Source organism: Pararge aegeria, chromosome 25 (genome assembly GCF_905163445.1).
Source record: "Pararge aegeria chromosome 25, ilParAegt1.1, whole genome shotgun sequence".
In the NCBI taxonomy this organism is placed as follows: domain Eukaryota; kingdom Metazoa; phylum Arthropoda; class Insecta; order Lepidoptera; family Nymphalidae; genus Pararge; species Pararge aegeria.
Genome location: NC_053204.1, coordinates 7,052,134 through 7,064,516, shown reverse-complemented (window position 1 = coordinate 7,064,516; position 12,383 = coordinate 7,052,134). Strand labels below are relative to the sequence as shown.

Below are 12,383 nucleotides of genomic sequence, written 5' to 3'. Positions count from 1 at the left end.
TGCTAAATGTAATTTCTTTGTTAGTTTATTAAGGAGTGACGTAAATTTCTATTTTATTTTATTATATTGTTTAGTGGCCCACAGTCCACCAATCCGCACTGGGCCAGCGTGGTGGACTACGGCCTTAACCCCTTCTCATAGTGGAAGGAGACCCGTGCTCTGGCCTTAACCCCTTCTCATAGTGGAAAAAGACCCGTGCTCTGTAGTGGGCCGATAATGGGTTTATATGATGATCATGATGAAGCCCCACTGTTGGGTAAAGACCTTCATACGTTATGAACACAAATTCGTTTTTTTCACAACAAGTTAACTTGACTACAGTATAACCTGGTGGATGATACCAGGTGGTATCAGATGGTATCGGGCTAACCTGAGAAGTGTAGCAGTTTTATTAAACCCAGTGGCGTGCACTTCATACATGCGCAGAAGCAATGCCTACCTTTTTTTTTTTATAACTCGTATAGTATTTTCCTTTTTAAAGGAAGATTTCCTTCTAAAGGATTTTCCATTTTATCACATCTTCCTGCTTTATGCATACCTTGGTCCAGTGGCGTGCACTTCATACATGCACAAAATCACTGCATACCCTATAATTGAAATATAGCCGGTATAAGAGGAGGATTTTTTGCATTTTATGCAATTTTCATGCTGTATGCATACCCTGGTAAGATACTCAGTGCACACCACTGTCCTGGTCAAAAGCCATATGCACGCCATTCCCCTAAACGGTTTTTATATGGCATACAGGTGGAGTGCAGAGTGGTTTTAACCAGGGTAGGCATAAAGAAAAAAGATCGCATAAAATTAAAAAATTCTCCTTCTATACAAGTTGTATGAAATTTTCAGGGTAGGCAGTGCATTTGTGCATATATAAACGTGCACGCCACTGGCGGCATCATACCTGAACTGTTGGACTCGTCTTTCTCGGTAGGGTGGTAACTAGATACGGCCGAAGCCTTCCATCAGACAAATGCCACTGATGGGGTGTGATTCCGGGACCTCTGCTTATAGGACCACAGCGCACGCGTCGTCACTTTTTCGTGGCTTTTTTTTTATTTCACTACAAGTTAACCCTTGACTGAAATCTCATCTGATGGTCAGTGATGATGCAGTCTAAGATGGTAACGGGCTATCCTGTTAGGGGTATGGCAGTTATATTAAACCTATACCACTAATCGGTTGCTACGCGACAATGTACGCCTCTTCGCCGTTAGTTAACAAAAACAATTGTTTACATCGTGATATCGTGAAGTTTTCCCTCCTTTGAAATAACAACAACACCTGCCCACAGCCCTGCACACAGAATTAACAACAAACAGAAACCCTGTCAGCATCATCATATCGACCCACTACAGGCCACGGTTCTCCTCCCACAATGAGAAGGCGCAAGGCAATAGTCCCCCACGCTGGCCCAGTGCGGATTGGTGGGCGGAAACCGTGTACACGCCTAATATTGAAGAATCAAAAACCACTCCAATTTAGAATGGTTTCTCGAACAACCGGTTAGTCACTCAATGCCATGTAGCAGATGACAGTAATTATTTTCTCCTCTATTGTTCCAAGCGTTCACCATAAAATGTGAATTGTGAGCTAGCAACATTACGCGGGTGTAAAGTGAGACGTGCGCGGGGCGATTTCACTGTTTTTGGACGCAATGCACTGCATACAATAATGGCTGAATGAGGATTCTGTATGTTCTTGATGAAGTTTTACTGGCCATGCTCCGTACGCATGTAAAAGGCAGCCAAAGCTAGCCAAAGACGCTGGAAATCGAAGATGCAGATGCCAGTGGATTGCATCTATGCAATCCACTGGCATACCCTCACAGAAAAACTCCAATACGAGTTATAAAAAACTTGAGTAGAGGCTTTGTAAGAATTATAAAAAGCCTACCATTAAGTATTTATAACGGGAGATTTTCTTCATTTTATATCATCTGCATACCCTGTGCATACCATATATTTGACGGCCGATTGGCGCAGTTTGTAGCGACCCTGCTTTCTGAGCCCAAGGCCGTGGGTTCGATTCCCACAACTGGAAAATGTTTGTGTGATGAGCGTGAATATTTTTCAGCGTCTGGGTGTTTATACATATATTCTAAGTATTTATGTATATTATTCATAAAAATATTCATCAGTCTTCTTAGTACCCATAACACAAGCTAAGCTTACTTTGGGGCTAGATGACGATGTGTGTATTGTCATAGTATATTTATTTATAATTTATTTATTATATATGCACGCTGTAGCGGTATCCACATTACCGAACTAGATGGCGCCATAAAAATCCTGCATCGCGCTGGCGAAGTGTTCACAAAAATTGACTATATTTACAGGTTCCAAAGATGAATGTTCGGACCTCGGTCCCCGAGCACAACCACCAGCTCGGAGGAAAATCTTCGTATTGTCACGGTCGAGCGTATCACCATAGCTCCCGTACAGCGGTGACCCCGACTGGCTGATGCATACAAGGTAACCGACGCCAAATTGTATACGTTGTGTGAACATGAATGTTTTTCAGTGTCCGGGTGTTAATTTTTAGTTATTAGTAAGTATTTATGTATATTATTCATAAAAATATTCATCAGCGATCTTAGTACCCATATCACAAGCTACGCTTACTTTGGGGCTAGATGGCGATGTGTGTATTGTCGTACTCGTAGTATATTTATAGTTGCTATGTATTATAGTAGTTGTTGAAGCGGTGATAGCCCAGTGGGTAGGAGCTGAATGTACTTTCGGGGGCCGAGTTCGAATCCCAGGACGCACCTCCAACTTATCTGAGTTATATGCGTTTTAAGGAATTAAAATATAAATGGTGAAGGAAAACAATAATAATAATAAATAATATTTTTTTTTTTGTACTTTTTGTGGTGTGCAATAAAAGTATATTCATTCATTCATTCATTCACAAGGTTATCACAATCGAACAAACTACCCTCGACAATTTATCGATTACGTATTAGTGATACACACGCGACCTTAATGACATGCCCATCTTATAATGGGGCTACATCAAAATAATTTACGAGTATATACGAGATAGGTTATTTTATTGGAATAATTGAAGGACCAAGCAGATGGCACGCCTGATGGTAAGTTGAAAATTATCTCATATATGTACCTACACAGAGACAGATTTCGCATGGCAAGGAACCCAGTGCCGCCCTGTGACCACCTTGGCTTCATCATTGTCATCGTCAACCATCGAACCGCGAGTCACCGTAAGGATCTGCATCCCTATGTGGTCGATATACCGCGGACGCGTACGAAGCGCTTCGCATCTTCGTGTCTGATACGCACCGCTAGGACCTGGACTGCTCATCCAGCTTCCATTTTCCCCAGTTCTCACAACATGAGTGCCTTCAAATCGAAAGTGAATAGGCCATGTTCTAGGCAAGCGCGCTCCACCCTAGGCTGCATCATCGCTTACCATCAGGTGTGATTGCAGTCATCTATAAACATAAAAAAGAAAAAAAAATCATACCATAAATTCTACCATAAAGGGTTGTCTGGAGGAAATCGCTTAAAGCGATAAGACCGGCTTTGCATGTTTTATTTATTGTTTTCACTTTTAATTTGTGCAATAAAGACTTAATAATGTCGAATAAAGACTATCTATCTATATATCTGATATTATATTGCTTAAATTGAAAACGCACATAGCTACGAAAAGTTAAGAGTATCCAGGTATCGAACATGGTCCCTAGGAAAGGGAGACTGGACTCCTTACCACTAGGCTAAGACCGCTATTCATTTATCATCTAGAAGTCTAGAATGGGACGCGCTAGCCTAGCAAATGTTTATTCAGGTCTTGAATCAGGAATGGTTTACTTAACGCACTAGTTAGCCCGCTACCATCTTAGACTGCATCATCACTTACAACCAGGTGTGATTGCAGTCAGTGGCTAACTTGTAGTGGAATAAAAAAGAAAAAAGTAGTAAATACTTTATTACATTTAAAAATGGAATGTCGAGGCTCAACCGGACAACGGCCGCCTATAAAACTGTCTTATCTCGACACATTATATTTTACAACTTGACCGATTACATATATAACGGAAGAATATGTATTAATTACTGCTTAATTAAAACAATAACAAAATATATACTTGAGTCATACGATAAACATATACTTATACATATACTTCGTCTGTCGTTTGATAAATTATGCGTCTGAGAAGTATACTAAAAAGCCGCTGACCCATGCAGACTCCATCCGGCGGCTTTGGTATGTATACTCTTTACCATGAGTTTGAAAGTATTCAGGAATGATTTTAAATGGAATTTTAGCCAAATTCTACCGATTAAGTACCACTTTTTTATGAAAGCTTAGTCTGGCATATCATTGACTTAGAAAAAACAAATAAGGTCATCTGTTTAGATTTTTAATTTAAAGTTAAAAATGTAAATCGTAATTCACGGAACGTACATTATTAACTTTAGATCAACAGTTTTAAAACTGCATCAGAGATGCGAAGCTTTTATGCATAAAAAACAACTCATGGGAATTCCGTTGCCAAAAAAAATCATTAGTCCAAAAGTATAAAAAATCGCGGAACATAAATATACCAATAGACCAATTTTTTTTTTTTGTCATCGAGTGACCGGCCTGCCTGTATATTATAATAATAATTAAATAATAAATAAACATCGCCATCTAGCCTTAATGTAAGCGTAGCTTGTGTTATGGGTGCTAAGATGACTGATGAATATTTTTATGAATGTGATACATAAATACTTATAATATACATATAAACACCCAGAAACTGAAAAATGTTCATCACACAAACGTTTTCCAGTTGTGGGAATAGAACCGACGGCCTTGGACTCAGAAAGCAGGGTCGCTGCCCACTGCGCCAAACGGCTGTCAAGATATTTATATTTATTCGTATTAGATATTTATTCAGTTTCTATACTAACTAAAACAAAATGTGTAATGTCACATGTATAGCTATCTCATTGTCTCATCACTTAATCATATAAGTACATCCATTTGTTTGTATTATTATCGTAACGCATTATCGTTTAATCGAGTTTCAATTGACAACGATTGTAAAGAAGTTTCGCTTCGAAAATCACTGTTTCCGACCAGCCCACAGTACTGAGGTTAGTATGATCACGACCTTAGGGAGTATTCGCTGTAGAGCATAAAAGAGTAATAAAAATTAACGGTCAATGCCGAATATTATTACGTCGTAAACTGAATAAAATTAGCAATCAAAATAGCAAGTGTTGAGACTGACGGAAACCTTAGTTTCGTAGGTTTATAGCCGATACCATAACCGCCGGTTGGAATCTGCATGGGTCGGCGGCTTTAGTGTGAACTCCACAGACTCATTATTTATTATACGACAAAGTTTAGCGCATGACTGCAATCTTACCTAGTGGTAAGCGATGATGCAGCCAAAGGCAAAGATCGTAGCGACCTAACTTGTGGAATGGCAGTGTACTACCCCTAATTGGTTTCCGCCTGGCATCGGCTAAATCGCATGGTGATGGTGACTAGCCACGGTCTTAGAATCCCGCCAGACATAAATTGCTCCTGCCAGGATTCGAACCCGGAACCTCCAACCTAAAACAACAGCGGTCACCGCTTCGCCAGGGAGGTCGTCCAAAATGTTCTAAAATAGTCTAAAATGTTTTCAAAGGAGAGTGAATTCTATATCTCACTTTACCAGCGTTTTGGACTACAGGCTTCTCATTCTGAGACCTTATTTATACCTTATGATACCTTGCCTTGATAATTACGATGATGTATTGACGGCCGATTGGCGCAGTGGGCAGCGACCCTACTTTCCGAGTCTAAATCTGAGTTTGTTGGATTCCCACAACTGGTATGTTTAGATATAAGCAGGCGTTACTTTGCGGAAAGCCACGATATATTATGAAAATTAAGCTTAATTTGTTAAAGTCCGCGAAAAACAGGAGAATCTGTATGGTGTAATTTATTATTATTTCTTCAATCCTTGCGAGCGAAACGTGCGTAGAGGGTACATTGCCGAAGATCTGTTTGGTGTGGAGTATAAGGATTGAAGAAATTATAAATAACACCATACAGACTCTCCTGCTTTTCGCGCACTATAATAAATTAAGCTTAATTTTCATAATAAACCGTTATGTTTATGTGATGAATACGATTTTTTTTCAGTGTCTGGGTGTTTATCCGTACCTATAATATAAGTATTTATGTACATTATTCATAAAAATATTCATCAGCAATCTTAGTACCCATAACACAAGTTATGCTTGGTTGGAGGCTAGATGGCGATGTGTGTCGTAGAATATTTATTATCATAAAAACATCGCGAGGAAAACTGCATGCCTCAGAGTTATCCATAATGTTCTCAAAGGCGTGTGAAGTCTAATAAGTCCTCACTTTGCCAGAGTGGTACTACGGCCTTCTCGTTCTGAGAGGAGACCCGTGGTTAATTAAAATGTTTATAATGAAATAATATAAGCTGTGTGAGCCTAATGAATATAGTTTTTCCCTCCCTTTCGAGGGGGAACGAGTTCGAACGTCGACACGCACTTCTCCGTTTTTAATTTAATTTTTTTTTTTAGATTTTGCTTGCTTTAACGGCGAGGGAAAAAATCGTGTGGAAACCTTTATGCCTACTTTTATGTGCTCACGGAATTGTAACCGCTTGCTCTATTGTGTTTTAATACATTTTATTGGAGTACAATAGAAGTGTATTTATTCGTTCATTCACAAAAGCGTGTCAAGTCTACCAATGCGCGCTTGGCCAGCGTGGTGGACTACGGTCTTAACTCTTGTACATTCTCATTCTTTTCTCTGTAGTGGGCCGGTAAATGATAATATAATATTTAAAAACTAATATACATAGCTGAAGAGTTTGTTTGTTTACTTGAACGCGATGATCTCAGGAACTACTGGTACGATTTGGTAAATTCTTAAAAAGTGGGGGTTTTTTTGAGAGCTTACGCTGCGTGCGCTACGTAAACTGTTAAAGTTTTGATTCTAAAATACTTTTTTTGACTTTAAAGGTTCTAAGAACTACGGTCGAAGTCGCGACTCACTGCTTGTTTACAAGCAGTTTAGTAACAAATATTCGTTGAGAACTAAATATATGTGCGACACAACAAGTGTTTAAGATATAATTGGAGTTCTAACAGCCTGTCATTTATTTCAGGGCCTCCGCCTTGAACCCAAAACACATTGTAATGCTCCACATTAATAAGATATTTTGTAGCGAAGTTAAATCGACGTTATTATCAACCACAGGGACATTATTCAACGTGTAAATGAAAACTGAAATGATACTTCACAGGATTTAGAGGTACATTGTGTACTGTCTTTAAGACTTAACTGTGAAACCGAAAACCTAATAGTTTTTGAGTAAATCACTGCCAAAGTTTTTACTGAAATAAATCAGATACAGTCCTAACATCACATACAAAATTAAAATTAATTGTTTTATAAATTTAAAATGCATATAAAAATAATTTCGGAACCGACAGGATTGCTTAGCTTAATTGGAGAAAGCGCTCAGGATACGATTGCCAGAGAGTCGTAGGTTCAAATCCTATCGATTGCGAAATTATTATTATATGCATTTTAAATTTATAAAATTGATAATTCCTCCAAGTGTAGGTAAAAACACTAATAAAAATTAATAAATAAATAAATATACTACGACAATACACACATCGCCATCTAGCCCCAAAGTAAGCGTAGCTTGTGTTATGGGTACTAAGATGACTGATGAATATTTTTATGAATTATATATACATAAATACTTATAAAATACATATAAACACCCAGACACTGAAAAACACTTAATGCTCATCACACAAACATTTTCCAGTTGTGGGAATCGAACCCACGGCCTTGGACTTAGAAAGCAGGGTCGCTGCCAACTGCGCCAGTCGGCCGTCATAAAAATAGAGAAAAAAAAAATGACACTGTGTTATAAGGAACGCGTCGCGTAGCGTAGGTACTATGTGCGTGTCGGTCTTCTATCTTAAATAGGGTTGTAATAAGTAGATACTTCAAAAAAAAATATTGTATGTATGGAAAAATTAATATTATGCTTTTTTTGAATTAATATACTTCTGCATCCTTCAATATTATTTCGTTACTCTGTTACACGTGTTGACAGTCTGCTGGGCAGTGGCGTGCACTTCATACACCCGCAAAACATTACCAACCGTAAAAAATGTTTAACCTGTATAGCAGCGGGATTTTTAGATCTGCTTCTGTTTATGCCAACCCTGGAGAAAAAAAACCTCTGCTACAGGACACAGGCGAAATAAAAAAAAACACCAATTTTTTTTCTAATGGAGTGTAGATAAGACACTTCTACGTAGGTTTTCATGGATGTGTCATTCATTAGCCCACAGCTTTTATCTAAGTGCGTTATCTATTTTAATCTGCAAAAAGCACAAGACGAAGCACAAGACGAAGTTCTATAAACTCTCGTTTACAGTGCAAGCTATTGAGTTGTGGAATGCGCTCCCACTAAATATACGTGAGGCAAAATCGCTTGAAACATTTAAAAACGCGGTGAAAGCATATTATCTTGCACTATAATGACGACATTTATTATACCTTGATTATGTTTATTTTTATTATCTATATGTTCATATATGTGTATGATTGAGTATATATTAGTTTATTATTTTATATTTATTTATTATATTTTTCTTATTTGTGCAATTTTGTTTATGTATTTGTATTTAGCTATTTGAATGTACGTTTATAATAATTTTACACCACCTGTCCGCTCTCTCTCATCTTGTCCTAATCCAAAGGTTGCCTGGCAGAGATCGCTACTTAGCGATAAGGCCGCCTTTTGTATTCTACTTCTGTCTTTGTATTTCTTTTGTTTTTTTTTTATTTTCCTAACTTCATTGTGGTGTACAAATAAAGAGTTAAATAAATAAATAAATAAAAAAGCCTGTGCTTATCAAACTCTTTTATATCAGTCAAGTCAAACATAGTTTACACTTTGCAATAAAGAGATTAACGTCACTTTTGCAATGGCTTTATAAAGGATGTCTAAAGTTATTAGGAGTTATGTAATTAGGAGTTCTTGGTAACTGGTGACATCGCATATTTTACACTGAAATAGTGTGCTCTTTGAATTGTTAGTTTTTCTTGGATTTCATTCGCGCTGCTGGGAAAATAACCCCTCTTTCGGATCATAGGCGTGAGGGTGGGTGAGACTTCATAGCTTTACAATCAGGCCTGTTTACGGGCTGTGGGGTGCAAAATTAGGTGACGTTGTGATGGCACAGGGTTATAAGCAGATTAAAAAAATTGTAGCATAAGTTAAAAGAAGCACCTTTATCACATACTAAAGTAAAGAAAATATAGGTTAACAATTGTTATTTTTATTATTATGCAACGTGTAACGGAATTACGAAATACTGTTGAAGGATGCATACTTATATTTCATAACGAATCACCATGTAGAAATATTAAATAAAAAGAAGCATATTTATTTTTCCATACAAACTAATACAAAACATTCTACCTGTTTACTTATGACAACCCTAATGAAGATAAAAACCGACACGTAGCATAGTACTTACGCTACGCGACGCGACGCTTACCTAATAAAGTGACAGGAGTCACTTAATTTCACTGAAAAAGAAACTGAAACTGAAAGAAATCGGATACATACTAATGTTTCAGTAAAAACTACGGCTATGGTTTACTCTAAAAGTATTAGCGTTTCGGTTTCAAAGTAAATAATGTTCCTCTATAGCCTCTGAAGTATTATTTTGGTTTTCATTTACACATTGTATATCAACCGATTACTGGCTCTCTACAGGACACGGGTCTCCTACAAGGGCCTAGTGCGGGTCACAAAAAAAATAATAAATCCTAGGACCTTGTGAAAATTCACATTCACATTAATGGGGTCTTGTTTTATCTTTTAACTGAGAAATAGTTTAGGGTTCTGGCCAATCTTATGACTTTAATCTAACACATGACACATGTCCATATATTAAAATGTATTATTCAGATTTCCATACATTACATGTATTTTTAAAATGGATTTTTCAGACTCGCTACAGATAGTAAGTAAAAACGATTGAAAGGTCCAGAAAAAAAAACTTACAAAGTTAGCATCAGCCAAATTAATTGAATAACCTGCTCAAGTTTTGAGAACATCTGATGGAGATGGAGGATGGTACTCCTGCATAACAACTTAAAGATATATAAGAAATCAAAGTTGATTTAAGCAACAACGATGAATATACATTTGGGAAAATATTTTTACAAACTTTTGATGCAAAGAAATTCAACTACAAAAGTAACAAAATGCATTGAGAAAAATAAAATTAGTGCGGCTATCTACTCTAAGGGTGTGGTGTGGGAAATAAAATGTTCTAACTACAATTAAAATGTCACAAGTCTTACTAAGTTAGGTAAATTGTGGGGCTCCTCCTGCAAGATGGTAGGAGTGTTTAGGAGGGGGTCCCGGTCATCCCCCGGCTGGTCCGGAGCCCCCCGATCGGAACGGTTACGGCAGGCATCGCATTTCTTCATTGCTATACATACTTCTTAACTGCGGACTGTGAATATGTCCAACAGATTAAACGAATAAACAAAATGTATATAAGGCTTGATTTAAAGGGGGTAATAAGACACAAACCTTTAAAGTATCACTAATGCTCTATTTAGATTATTGATAAATAATTAAAAAAAATTGAAACCCCAATTATTTTAAATTTAACTTGCATTTACACTTGGATGTTTGATGTTGTGTGAATTATTTGGTTTAATATTATCTAAGACCTTTTTTGTTATTGCCTTTATTATCTGTGACAAACACAACACAAAAGACAGCTGAAGTTGTGGTTGTCCCCGGACATTTATTTATTACAACTCTGTACAGTTTCTCTAAATGAATAATCTCAGAAAATAGTTGTGGATAGTTACAAAAACTATTATACAACTGGTTTACCCCCTTACAAACTAGCTTTATTTATACAAGGTTAAAAAAAATACCAGAAAGCTCTCTGCCTGTAGTTGTTTACATTAAAACTAAAAACTTTGTTTCAAGGACTTTCTGTTTAACTCAATAGTTTGTGAAATAATAAATTATCAATATTATACATAGATACTCTACTTCCTAATCTAATGAATTGCATGCTTGCAACTGTTTAGTTTGCAAAATGTGTATGTCACTTTACAAAAATTATAATGATTTATTAATTTTTTTGTATGAGATAAATTATTATTGAATTTTGAAAAGTTGTATAACAAAAGTTGTTAGTTTCAATGATAGGAACTGTAACTTTCTGATAATTATTATTAAATCCTCCATATTTTGTTTATTGTGTTTTTAACAACATCATTTAAATTAAATATTATGTGCCGTGTTTGGTACTACGGATAGTAGTAAAAGGGATACTAATGAATTTAATAACTATAAAGTATAATACCTATTTAATTTTAGAATCAATTTTCCGTCTTATAAAACATTCTGATTTATGATGCAAAGATTGGAGGTTAAAATTACCCATGAGTGGTACTGACAACAAAACTAAAATAATAATTTAACCTTATTGTTGAAACTCATACCAAGTTCTTTTAGATTAATTACATAGCTATACTTAGCTAATAGAATTTTACTGAAGATATTAATAATTGTATGAAAACATTTACTACCTTGTACATACCTTTATATAAGACTGATTTATTTTGAATACAAAGTTTATGCCATTAGCCTTATCAGTAATGAGTCGCTAAATTTATGATAGTTAGTTATAAATAAGTTTAATACACATAATTAGTACAGACAAAGATTAATCTAACTATAAATATCTATAACCAGACTTTATAGTATGCTACTTAGATAAAAACTACTAAATTATACGGAAAACCACTAGAACTACCATTAAATATACGAATGAGAAACCTTCTACTTCTATTTTAGTTCAGATATACTTCTAAAAAGGATTTGTAGACATTTGAATTACAAACTATCAGGCATGAATTTAATTGATTGAATGCAAACGAAATAACTGACCTTAGCTAAAACAACGTCTGGATATCGATAACAATGCATATCCGCAAATATATCGAGCATATCACTAAACTGTTAAAGTAAAAGAGCCAAGTTTAACTTACAAATGTATGTAGCAGACTGTCTATTGAAGCTGTATTCCATAGAACTCTATCTGGCTCAGATGAATGACTCCATCATTGGAGCGGCATTGAACTCGACGACAATTATCACTATTAGCGCAAGAATATACGGAGATATTTAATCTTGTAACGAATTGAACACAATGTGCTTACTTGCTTTCTGACAATACTGACATTTTTATTACGATTGCAGCTGCCAAGAAAGTACCAATCGCATAACCCAATCGCTATCAATCATAGAGTATAGACCAACCGGT

At 36.3% G+C, this 12,383-nt stretch overlaps 1 protein-coding gene across 3 annotated transcripts in view; it reads right to left on the bottom strand.

Moving 5' to 3' along the window:
• LOC120634939 (deubiquitinase DESI2) overlaps positions 1–12,302 on the bottom strand; it is a 30,006-nt gene extending 17,704 nt beyond the window's left edge. For 2 of the 3 annotated variants that reach the window (XM_039905834.1, XM_039905835.1), the window contains exons 1-2: positions 12,109–12,302; positions 10,393–10,547 (exon numbers count right to left, since the gene is read on the bottom strand). In XM_039905834.1, coding sequence (XP_039761768.1) covers positions 10,393–10,521 — 129 coding nt within the window. In that variant the 5' untranslated portion in view covers positions 10,522–10,547; positions 12,109–12,302. The remainder of the gene's footprint in view (positions 1–10,392; positions 10,548–12,108) is intronic. The other variant, XM_039905836.1, reaches the window with a different exon arrangement.
• Positions 12,303–12,383: the final 81 nt, after the last annotated feature.